The sequence below is a fragment of the Sturnus vulgaris genome, chromosome 6, assembly GCF_052056855.1.
Source record: "Sturnus vulgaris isolate bStuVul1 chromosome 6, bStuVul1.hap1, whole genome shotgun sequence".
Lineage (NCBI taxonomy): Eukaryota > Metazoa > Chordata > Aves > Passeriformes > Sturnidae > Sturnus > Sturnus vulgaris.
Window position 1 is genome coordinate 3816510 of NC_142248.1, and position 12939 is coordinate 3829448.

The 12939-nt window shown below is 39.7% G+C and overlaps 1 protein-coding gene across 7 annotated transcripts in view; it reads right to left on the reverse strand.

Moving 5' to 3' along the window:
- Positions 1–12939, reverse strand: part of LRRC56 (leucine rich repeat containing 56) — a 59359-nt gene that overhangs the window by 37988 nt on the left and 8432 nt on the right. For 4 of the 7 annotated variants that reach the window (XM_014873642.2, XM_088166740.1, XM_088166737.1 and 1 more), the window contains exons 3-4: positions 10547–10711; positions 898–985 (exon numbers count right to left, since the gene is read on the reverse strand). In XM_014873642.2, coding sequence (XP_014729128.2) covers positions 898–985; positions 10547–10702 — 244 coding nt within the window. In that variant the 5' untranslated portion in view covers positions 10703–10711. The remainder of the gene's footprint in view (positions 1–897; positions 986–10546; positions 10712–12939) is intronic. The other 3 variants (XM_088166741.1, XM_088166738.1, XM_088166739.1) reach the window with 1 other exon arrangement.

The window sequence follows — 12939 nt, forward strand, 5'->3', positions numbered from 1 at the left end:
AATACAAAGGGGCTATATATAAAAAACAAAAGCCCCCTTCACTGCTCTTGCTCAACCATTCTTGACAAACAGACATCAAAAGACCCATTAAAGCTAGTCAGCTGTTGCATTAGTCATTTGCATATGAAAAATTAACTGCTTGTCTGAAAGCACCAGTACACAGTTTTGGGGACATGGCTCCTTTGCAGCACAGAAAATATTACCCTGCAGTAGACACTCAGCTTCAATGGTGCAGAAGATGGACTTGGGTGTGGCAGGAATCCATAGGACAGAAAATGACTGCAAGTACTGGGGAAAAAATCGAAGGCTTTATATTCTCAGTTTTAACTCTGCTACAGAGGGAATTCCTTTGGTACCTCTCACTTCCCTGGTTCAGTGATGATGACATAAAAATGAATGACAAGTGTTAGGGCTGTTTGGGGCTCATCAAAATGATGTATCTACAGGACCTGCCTCCAGCTCATTTTCCAGCACAGTTCAGTGAGGTTGTGCCAGGTGCAGACAGGCTGCTGGAAACATAAGCTACCTGATGCCACTGGCAATTCCTCAGCCACAGGGAAATATCACAGTAGAGAGAAGCTGATCTTTGGTTCCTGTTTCACTAGAGACAAGACTAAATGCTCGTTTAGGGCTTAGCATATCATACAAGAAAATTTTTTCAAACTAATTGGCTTTAGACAGAAGTCGTGTCACTCATCCCATTGCCAGTTACCAGTCCTGTTCAGAACCTCACATAAGACGACAAGAGATCTAAGAGTGTGAGGTACAAGGAGATCCTGTTTCAAGAACTCTAGAGAAGGACTGTACTTTTCACTGGCTGTTGGTTAGTGAATCCCCAGTCAAGATACCATAAAGGAAAATTCAAGATGATGAGCAGAAAATAAAGTATTTTCTTACCAAAGTTCCCCAAGCTGATCTCTCTGGTGTCTACTCGCATCTCTAGGGCCTTCACTTGCTTCAGATCATCTACCCCTGCCAAAATTTTCTGTAAAGATAAGCAGAAATATATGAGTACTCTCATGCAATAAACCAGATGTCACAGCAGCAAAAAGGAGTAGAAAGATTTTCAACCAGTGTTTTGTCAACATATATTTCAGGTCAACATGGCTAGATGTGCAATCACATTGAAATGAATGTAGTATTCAAAGACCTTTCTTTCCTTGTAGCCCCCAAATACTCCAGTCTCCCAAAACTTACACATTGCTTAAAGAGTCAAGGCTCAGGGTTACATTCAAGCTGCAAACCAACAACAGACCTACATGCCAGCTAGCTTCATTTAAACAGTATGTCCATGCTTTAAGATTTGCACAAATCTTGCACTAATCCTCAGCAGATAAAAAGTGTTAACTTTAAACATCACCTGTAATTCAAAAGGTGCTGATAGTAAAACCCAGCAAAACACACTGTTTATTTTTTAAGCCAAAATAACAACAGGAAACATGATTTTAGCTCAAGCAGCTCACTTTTCTGACAGAAGACTACACTAATTACAAGAACTATGAATTTCTTTGAAAGTATCTAGGCAATGCAAATAGAGGCCCTCAAAAGCCTTCATTATTTTTACAAAATTGTAGCAATTGGATGAACCACTGCATTAAGCAAGGATGTGTTGTGAATGCAGACTCTCCCTAATCATTCCTAATATCCTAAAGTCTGTGTTGATACACACATGTGCATTTTGCCTTGGCAGGGGTAAGCAGGGGGGAACAAAAACAAGCAGAAGCTATACACAGAGGAGAGAGGGAAGCTTTAAGACTGCCAGTGAAAACTGCAGCAAGGCTGTGAAATCCTAAGATGCCAGGCTGCAACTGCACAAGGAACTGAAGCAATCTCACATTACCACTGCTCTCATCCCTTATTTCTTCCTGCTGTGATCCAGCTTCTCTCTCCCCAGTTCCCTTCATTCAGGGTACATATCCCACTACCTCCCTTAACAGCAGCTTAGCTGCATTAATTCAACAAAGCAGATCAGAAGAACTGTATCCTTTCTTCCTCACGGCTTAGTGGTTCATGGAAGAGTCTGAAACAATCCTTGAGAAATGAAAACCAAGCTTTATTTGTGGTGCTAACTGCCTGAAATTGTTTCTGCTATACATAGTGGCGAAATTTCTGAAATTTCACCTTTCTGAGTCAAAAGAGTTAGGATGTGGGGCTGAATATGCCCACTTCAAAAAAAATTACTTACCCTGGGACCAGAGTTTCCTCCTCAATGATGCAACCAAGAGCAGGGGTTGAAAGTACTGTCACCAATCGTTTGGGCCTTTACTTAAGGTGAAGGCAGAAAGCAATTCAGTAACTGCCATGTATGGGAGACAAATTTTCTCACTATTAAAAAGCTACAACATTCTTTAGGGTTTTTTTTTTTAATAAGGGAGAACTTATTCATTAGAAGAGAATGCGTAGGACAACCTCTGCTTATGAGTTTTGGGAAGAAAAAATAACCACGAGAGTATCCAGTTAATTTTGCAAGGAAAAAATGGTGGTTGCAACATTTCTGCTCGCTAGGTAACATTTTTATTGTGCACAAGTGGCTGCAATTTCCTCTGATGGTTCCACATCCTCCTACAAAGGACCAAAACCAGTCTGAGTGTAACTGAGATGACAGTTCAAAAGGACGTAGTTTCCAGAAAAAGCTGAGCATTCCTTCTTGAAAAACTGTCCCTTTTATAAGGTCTTGACTTGTACTCCTAAGAAACAGCATTATCCAATACCTTCAACTGCTTTTGAACTATTTTTAAAACATTACATTTAAGATTACTTTTTAATCTTAATTTTAATTTTTTTTAAAACTGTGATTTTAAGCAGACTGAAGATAAGAAAGCTTCTAAGACTATATCCCTACATGCAGCCACCACAAAATGTGTTTTGCTCTTGCCAAGGCAGCAAACTTAGCAGCTACAGACTGCTTTCTCCCTCCAAGTGAACACAAGATCCCTCATGGCAAGACCATTTTGCAGTAACCCTTTTCAGCAGATGACACTGTCTGTCACATAGCAGGGGATTATGTGTGAAACGAGAGCTAGCCAATGTCCTGGCATAAAACCATGCACTCGGGTTGCTGGATTTGGATGCAAGCTCACTGTCATTAAAGGAAGAAGCTTCTGAAAAATACCTCCCTGCTGGCCATCAAATTAATTTTAAGAGCCTACATGAGACCAGGAAGAAGTCTCAGAACAAGTAATAAGCTTAGGGCACACACTTTGTCAGCTGAGTAGCAAAAGGTCCTGATACCTCAAGGAGCCTTTACTCCTTATCTTGTCCTTTTCTCCTTTGCTGTTTGCAAGTTCCCTGCATGTTGTCCTTCCCCTGCTGTATTCCAGACAGCCTCCCTTCACAGTTCTGCTCCCTGATCTTTTTTTTTTCAAAATCCAAGTATAAAACCTGCACGAAGTTATCTTCACTCCTCATCTAGGGTTCCCTATTCCTTTTTCTCACACCAGGCCTTACCAGTGTCATTCCTTGCCCTCCTTTTCCTCTCCCTGATCCACGACTTGTACCTGTTCCACTGTCTGAGAGATGAGCTGCTTAGTGCCCCCGGATTTTTGTACTGCAACAGGCAGAGCTGTGACTTCAGTGCTGGAAAGGGTTATTGGCTGTCATCACCAGCTCTTTGAACCATAGATAGCTGCCTTGGAGCATGTGCTAACCAGCTGTGACAAACTCCATATACTCAGTGCCCACCTCCCTGTTCTGCATTTCCAAGAGTCTCTGTGACAAGCACTGTCCTTCCATCTGCTGATGGTGAGGAAATGCTGGGACAGCTTGAAACCAATTTGCTGTGGGATGCACAAGTTGGTGTAGTACATGAAAGAAAAGAGAAATGCTCTTGGCTGGAGGATATGAGCTCATTTAAAGGCACTAAAGCACTGAGACCCCAGGTGTTGACTGCAGGCGAGTCAGAAAGCAAAGGCCAGGGTGGCTGTTGAAGAGAAGGATATGTGGGGAATGGTTCCTGTGGAAGATACTTAGGACATTAGTACTCTCCAGACACCATTCTTGGCATGCTGGTGCACCTGCAAGTGTGATACTTCTCATGCCATGGCTAAAATTCTGACACCAGGAATGGGGGACATTTAGGGAAAGATGTGGAAACATTTAAGCAAAGATGAGACCTATTTATCATGATCTTCTATTTATGCTGTTGTTCAACATCAGAGCGTGGGAACCTTCATCAGCATTTGAAAGGAGGAATATTTTGGATGAATTTTGCTCCAAAAGAAAAAAAAAATCACAACCCAACACACTAAAGGGGTCATCAGCTTGGACAGAGAGATGTCTGGCACCATGTGGATAGAAGTATGATGCTACAGTGCTCTGTCTCTCTTTATTCCTGGGGCCATCCCAGGTCTAGGACAGGCTTCTGCCCTAATTCAGAGGTGTCCCACTGTGGTTTCAGGTAATGACTGCCTGCCCATAGTTTAATAGGCTGTTCTGACAGGCAGGGACAGAACGTTCCTGTGGCCTGTGCCCCAGGAATGCTTACAGACATGAAGGTGCTGTACCACTTAGGTGTTTCTTTGGCTGTTTCCAGCTGCTCAGCCTCCAAGCAAACAGAAAGGGACCAAGGATCTGCTCTAGCAAAGAGTGGGATATATTCACAGTTATTTTATATCAAAAAGACACCTTGAAAAAACCAATATAATTCTAAGCTGAGTGTTGGTGTTCAGAGAGGACTCTGCTTGCCACCCATCTGCAGCCCTGCAAGGTAGGTATCAGTCAGAGATGTTTTCTGAAGAATTAAACATCAAAATCTTTCTGGCACATCATGTTCAAGTAGGTGGCCTTAAAGGTTGATTCTGAGCAGCAGTTTTATACTCCACTGTAAATTTGTTTATTTGAAAGGACACATTTCCATGGTAAAGCATGGCACAAGTCTTTGAAGATATTTTAAATACAGCATAAAAGTAACACAAAGGCAAATAAAGTTCACCTTACATTTTTTCACCTTCTTTAAAATAGGAGTAAAACTATTTTTCATGAAGAAGCTCTTGGTAAATAATTTAGCCAGTATTTTAAGAAGCAAGTCCATGATGTTTCACAAACCATTCCCACCATGCAAAATGTCTGGCCAAATGTCTGACCAACTGGGGACTGCCCACTGGTTTGGAAAGATTCTCCTCTGACAAGAAAAGCCAGTAAGTATTCTGTAAAAAATTGCAAGTGAGAAATACTTCTGTGCTTGCAGAGCTTCCCAACTGGCAGAGCACTCACCTGGGGATGCTGGGAAATCCAGTTCAAGTCCCACTTGCAGCTATCTGTAAATCCCTTAATTGGCAAATAATATCTGTTCAGTCAAAAAGGGCATGCACAATTGATGTCTTCTCTCTTCCCTAGATTTTTCACATACTCTAAGAAAAGTAGGCACGTTGCTGAAGAACAAGTTGCATGCAGCTGTCAGAGAAATATTTCCAGCTGTGCATTTATTTTGCTGATCCTGGTTAATTTGGCTAAGACAGGAATTCCTGAGTGGTGAGCTTGTTCTCTTTGAATACTACACCTGTATGCAAATTCTACATTCATGTCCATTCATGTGTTTATCGCCTTTTTTTTTTTTTAATTCCCAACTCAAGTATAATCTTTCCTTCACAAAAAAAAAGTTGCTAAAAGTATGACAAAATATTTCCTCTAAGAAGAAAAATATTAGCTAATTAATAGGCCTTAAGTGATTCAATGAAAGGGAACAGACCTCTGTTGCCTCACATGCAAACTTCCTTTCAAAAGGGCTAAATGCTGCAGATACCCACAACTAAAATATTTAGCTGTTTTTCACTACTTTCTTCATATAAATACATTCTTCTCTCAGCTCAGATGAAGAGATTAGCTAGGTGCTACAAAAAGAGATTTTCTTGGCTTATATGGGAAGTGTAGATGAGGGCAGTAAATACGAAATTTAAGTAGTGGTGGATGCATTAGTGAAGATGTCTTTATTCTTGTGCTGAAGTCCCCAAGTCACACCTTGCCTAGTCTTGCTATCTACAGTTCAGCTCCTCACTGACTCATGCTGGGGATTCACAGTTCTGACACCTTTTGTAAAATCAGTATTAAGGATCTGATGTGGCAAGTTGCTGGGAAATTTAAGGACTGCAAACTGCAGCAGGCATGTAGGGCACCAGAAACAAGATGAGAGGTTCACTGATCTCCCAGAAATACCCCATTGCCATTTCTGTAGGAGGAAAAAAAAATAAGTTTCAACTGCGTGCTGAATTAACAGGCAGGTCAGGAATGAATAGGACAGTAGACATTCTTACATCCATTAAATCCTTGTTTTAAGGATTTACTTTCCCTCACAGAGATATTACAAAAGTTATACCCCACCATTAATTATTTTTCTTGTCTAGGAATCAGGTACACAGACAGTAGCTACAATCATTGGTCAAGATTGTATCACTGAACATGGAAAACTCAAGACTGTAATGCCATTTTATATTAGTTAAGCACTGGTGGTTGTAAGTAAATATCTGAGTTTTCTTCATAAAAAAGCATGCATTTGTGTCTGCATACATATAAAGATTGTTGATGTGAAAATTTGAAAGTAAAACATCAAATGCCTAAGTAGCAGGATGAACACTAATATAACAACTACAAGTCTTCACTAATGTTAAAGTATTAGAGTTAAGGAAGGAACTGATAAAAGGAAAGCTCTGAATCTAAAAGAGGCTTTGTAATTTTTTTCCAGTTCAAATTATTACCTCGACTATCTGCTACCTCGAGCAAACTGATTTAACTTTGAAACTAGCTATGCTTGGAGCAGAGGACTCCTCAAACTTTAAACCTCAAACTTAAAAAAAAAAGAAATTATATATTTGTAATGAAGGATTCAGCAGATCCAAATTCAGTCACTTCCATTCCCCTACTATACATAATTTATCAAGATTCTGCACTTCCTTGATGTCCAGTTTTTTCCTCAAATCCATTTATCTTACAAGTGTGAGGAAAACTTTCTGCAAAAGGAAAAAGGAAACAACTGAGCCATTTCAGCAAGAATCCAATCTGTTGTTCCAGGACCCTCCAGCATTTTCTCTTTCCCCTGAGGATGAGTGCATACCATATGAAATACACCCTAACCTCCTGAGCAACAAAATTAAACACCACATCCGAACACGTGTTCCTAAGTTTGGAAAACATGATTAGTTGGAGCAGGATCAATAAAAAGCAAAATTAGAGAATACTTCTTTTCTTCTCTAAAGATCACACACAAACGTGATTGGGTTTTATAATGTGACAATGTCTGGAAGATCATTTGACCTTGTAAAATGAGTTTCTTCTGAGAAATGGAATGCTTTGAGTGGAAGTCAGGAAAAGATCCTTTGCAAACAGCAGGGAGAGGATGGGGGTTGATAGAACAAAATAAAAATGTGATTAAAGACAGGTGGCGCCCTTAATTTCAGTTTCTCCACATTTAATGAAAAATCTGTGTCACAGCCCTAATAGAGTTAAAAATTAATTACCCATTGTTAGCCAGTTTTCAGAACAAAGTGAGAATTTGCTCACTCTGATATTCTACAATATCTGACAGCCATGCATAAGGATGGGGAGAACAGGGAAATATTAATAGGAAAATAACTAGGAAAATATAGAGCTGAAAACATTAATAGGACAGGTACAAATGGAAAAGCAAGAAGGCCTATTCATATAGAGTTAAGATTAAAGAGTACACCAGAAAATGGATACTGATACTAGCAGAAAGAATAAAAATGACATCTAATGATACCAAGCCTTGCATTAAAAGCTTTTGACCTGTAGCTTGGATGAAGGACATTCAAATATAAAAAGAGTTACATGACAGTGCAACAAGAGAGCTGGCAGCAAGAAGAAACTAGAAGTGGTTAACATAATGAAAATATGGAATCATACAGGATTTGAAGTGAACATTATGCTGAAACAAGTTTACAGAAGACTACAAATTCTGTGGTGAATGAGCATAAAGTCAAAGTGAGGGAATCCACAATGGAATGGAAGAAAATGGGCAATGGTCCAATGGTTTTGTAGAAGTTCTACACAGTCCAAGAAGGCAAAAAGGAAAGGAAAAAAAAAAAATCAGTCTAAGTCAAACTTTCCTCTCTTTGGAGAAAAACAATGTAGCAGGCAGATAAAAATTGAAGGAACACAAGAATCATAAGTTTTAGAGAGTTCTTAATAATGCAGACTGCTAATGGTTTCACTGCAAAATGGACAGCCATTCCCCTGGAAAAAGGGCAAAATGAGTCAAATGTGCAGGCAGAAATGAGTTCAAGGTGCCCAATCTTCAGAGAGTCTGCACAATTAGACTTTGCAGCTTTCCTGAACTCAGACTGAACTGGTGCAAGACAGACCATTGTGAGGACAAGGAGTAAAACTGAGTATGTGTCTCAGGAAAAAACCTTCCTCAGGAACATCCATAAGGTGTCCAAAAATTTGCCTACACAACACTACAGAAGTGTGGCCCATGCCCTTATTTGAATGTAAAACAATTTTACATTAATGAGCCTGTATTTTAAAAGTCTAGTAGTCTCCTTCTCAGAGCACTTCAACAGATGCAATCAGTAACTCCTAAAATATTCACAACAATAACACAATCAAAAAGATACTGCAATTGTATTGATTTAAGCAAGACAACCTTTCAAACCATTTGACTGTCAATGGCATGAGGGTCCTTACATGTGAAAACTTGTTTTGTATTAAATGTTTGAACATTCTGAACATTTGCAAATCCAGAGGAAGTAAACTTATGGCAGCAACATGTGATCAACATAAAGGTCAGAGAATAGGTAGATGGGGTATGTTATTAAAACAAGCTATAAACACTGTAAATGTTTCCTTGACAATGTCATGTAGTTTTTCCTCTGAGCAGGAAGTATCCCAGCGATGCCAACACAAATGTTGGGCTCCAGGGCAGGAAATAACTATGTCCAGAAAAATTAGCAGGACAGTGTACTTCATTTAAAAGAATCTTTGAAGTTAGATTATTTACAAATGTTAAAATCCACAATCTCAAAAAAGGCAAAACTCAATGATTTAACTTCTTACCTGCACTTTTAAAAAAAGTTACAAAATAATAAACAGCAACTTCACGGGATGTAGGTAACATTGCCTTACATACACTTTTCTGCTTACAGTTTGCTGTGAACTTAATTCCACAGCAGCAGTGGTTCAGAAAGAGAACATCATGCCAATGAAAGAACTTCCTAAGGGTTTCATTCAGAGTTGATTGAATCAGAGGGCAGCTGTTTTGGTTACTCTAATGGGCTTTGGTTTGTGCCCTAAAAATACAGGCTAATCTGAGAGGTTCCTATCAGATTTATACAGGCTATTGTAGGCCACAAACACATTAGACTCGTCCAATTCTATGCCAGGTTTTAAAAAAAGACCAAGAAGTGGTCAGAGGTTCTCACGAGCCCAAGGAAAGTGAATGGCATAGATCATAAAACCATGCAGCAATTTATCTCCAGAACACTTAAAATACCCACTATGCAGAAAGGGGCTTTTGCATCTCCAACCATTTTATAAACACTAAAAGACTTGGCTAATTAGGGAACAATAGTTCTGCCTAATGTACAGCACATGGTCCAAATGGTGACTGGAATGCAGTTTGGGAGTGGCTAGGGAGTGGTGTAAGCCCGCAGCTGGAATATGCTCCCTGCAGAAACTCCTGTCTCTCCACTGGTGCCCCGGATACACAGGGGATTATGGACACTTGCCATCACCACCATGGCTGTTGGGAGCACCTGAACCACAGCCTTGGCAGCCTCATCTATCTTCCACAAATGCTCCCCAGCAGAAGAGAGGTCCTTCTGTAGGTCTGCAACATAGAAAGCCTCTCTCCTCAAGTTCTGCTCTCATTCTCCCTTCCTTTAGCACAGAAAAGTGACATTGTTTGGTTAGCTCCTACACATCCCACAGGATTTCACCCTTAATTAGTCGTGAGCAAGTACAATACAGTGTACAACCAAATATTCTTTCACAAAGTGAATTCCTTCATGAACATTTCAGCATGTTACTCTCTTTCAACAGGCTGCATACCAAAATCATTTTCCCCAGTCTAAAAGAAAGGTGGCTTTCAAATATGCTTTGAAATTCCTCCCACTTTGACATGTATAGAAAGTACTTCTATCATTTGCAGAATATTTTAATTGGCTTTTTAGCAGGACAGAGGATTTCACTAACTCAGAGGAAAAAAACCTGCGCTTTTAAAGTTACATTTCCAATCTCCAGAACAAGATTGATGTAAATTCTTTCTCTAATGCTAAGATTCAAGGTACTCCAGTTGGCATTAATGAGATCCGTGAAGACTATAATTATGCTACCTGTACTTTTCTTCACTCTACTTCAAGAATCCTGGCAGTAAACACAGCCATATTCATGCTGGGAATACTTTTGATATGAAACAAGGTGAAAGGAGGACAAACATTTGATATAGTTTCATAAGACAGAATCTACTTTACACAGAAAGCTAAATGTCAGAAGGCAACAATCCACAATCAGTACAATAGCAGTCGGAAGGTTAATATAGCTCTGTATATGCCAGTCTGTCTCTTCCACTTCATTAAAAACTTGGATGTCTACTCACCAGTTTCCTGGGGGAAAGATGTTCATCCATAAGCAGCTCTCCATCATCTTTAATCAACAGACTGGGATTTGGGTTGCCTTGCCAATTCAAATCAGTCTCCTGGTCTTCAGATGAGCCTGGATGAGAAACTCTGTCAGGGTTCCACTTCAGGTCCATCTCAACATGCTTTGAACAAAAGGACAACAAGCAGTCTGATTTTTCTACCCATATTTATTATTTTCCTGTCAGCAGAATCTATTTTGACTCCTACTGCAAGACAGAAAATGCCTGTGGAGATACAGGTTTCTTTAATCAGCACGAACCCAAGCTATACATTATGTAACACACGATCTTCCTTTTCTTCACCCTCAAGAGCTACCCGAGTCCCACCCCTCATTCAGCTTTGAGTGTAAGCTTCCACAGCAAACTATTGTTTGCAGGTGTACAAGAAGCCAGGCATGCCTATAGCTCTGTACAAAGAAGAAAGTTGAGAACAAACAACTCAGGACACTAGTCCTTTTCAGCCTTCTCACTACTCCACTCGTCCTTCTCCAGTGCCAGTGAGCTTCCCATCCACACCGGCTCCCTACCTACCCATTTCCTCCTGAGAAACATGAACAACACTCAGCAAAACTCTGCTGGATTCCAGACTGAAAGTGCCAGTATAGAGGCACAAACCAACTCTCTCGAGCATTTTGAGCTCTGCCTGCAGAGCATGGACAGAACCTGTCTGTATTTGCTGTCCTAAATCAAACATCCCAGCACTGTTACTGACTCTAGGTTAGGCAGGAAATAGCTTCTGACTTCTAGATCTGAAGACAGTCCTGGAGAAAATAAATTAAAAATACAATTTAAATAAAATTGTGTATGCTTCAAGTGAGGAATGAAATAAAAAGTTTGAAGAAGAAGCACTTCAAATGTGGTCATTCTTCAATTCCCAAAGATAGCACTTACACAGAATTATTAACAATTAACTTTGAAATATGAGAGTAAGCATATGTACACCCGTTAGAGTCAAAAAGCAATTGGCTGTACCCAAATGGTACAAGCATTACTGTGATTTATACAGCTATTTACTACTACTTGGCAACAAGGAAGTATCACAGCTGGAAACACTGCTGTAACAACAAAAGGCTAGACTAGAGAAAAGCAGTCTTGCTCTACTGAAGGGACACCTGCAGTTTTGTTCTGTTCTCCACTGCGAAGCAATATTTATTCTTAGTGCTGGAAAAGTAATTAAATGATCAAGCTAATCATAACTGGCTGAAAAAGCATCAGTGGTGGCCAAGACCTGAGAATTACCACTTTCCTTCCTCCTCATACTAATACACAGTTAAACACAGGAGTAATTTCTGTTAGGACAAATAGGAGTTCTGAGTGCTCAGCTGGTTATCTCTACTTGAGAGGACTGACTCAGTAGAAGGTGAAAGAGGTTTGGATCAAAAAGATTTCTTCCTCTGACTACTCAAGTTCAGTCAAAATTCTTCACTTGCACAAGAAATAAGAAATTCAGAAGACTCTGTACTGTCAGAAAAACCAGCAGCCCTTATCAAGACAAAAACAGCAACTAAAAAACTGATAATGCACCAGACCTCTCCCTGCAGAATCTCCTACACTAGGAAGGGAGGAAACAAACCCTCAGATTCCTAAGTGCTCCTTCTGTACATTCAGCAGGGCAGAAGAAGCCCACAGAAATTAAACCCTATTTTTTCCAGGTCACTGCACCTACCTGGCAAGCACTCTTACAGGAGAAGCTGACTGCTCAAATGTGCTACACCTAAGCCACGGCAATATCCAATGCCTAAAAATTCATATTCAAATTCATATTCAGGAACAAATTTTTCAAAGTCACACGATTCTTTTCAATCTTTCTTACTGGCTTATAAAAGAACAACCATAAAGTGAATTGAGCAGTGATATTTGCAGCTTCTAAAACCTCAGTGTGCCTACAATAGTGTAAAGAAAACTTTCATACTTCAGCCCACTAAGAGGGAAAAGAGACCTCAAAAATAGCGTCTTTCATTTTAGAAGAAAAGTTACAAAACATAAATTTCTATTACCTGTTTCTTTTTCTAAAGAATTCTAGAATTTCTCAGACTTTTTTCCCTCTACTTGTTTTAGAACAGGTCCGTATGATTTAGTCAGTATAGATTTGCAAGAGTCATCAGTTGTCCAAGAAAATTAAAGAATCTTCTGTGATATGAAGACCTTCTGGTGTCATCATTATTTTCTTAAGAAGGAATTATTTTGGTCAATAACTGATTTGGAGCAGAATAATCTTGTCACATAAATTCTGGAATCCTTTGCCAATTGCACAAGACTTGTGTTGGATTGTGTGCAAGCACTGGTGGTTCTTTCTAAGTCAAGTGAGGATTGTTATTATCCAGAGATAATCTTGTATGTTGTCAGAGCCA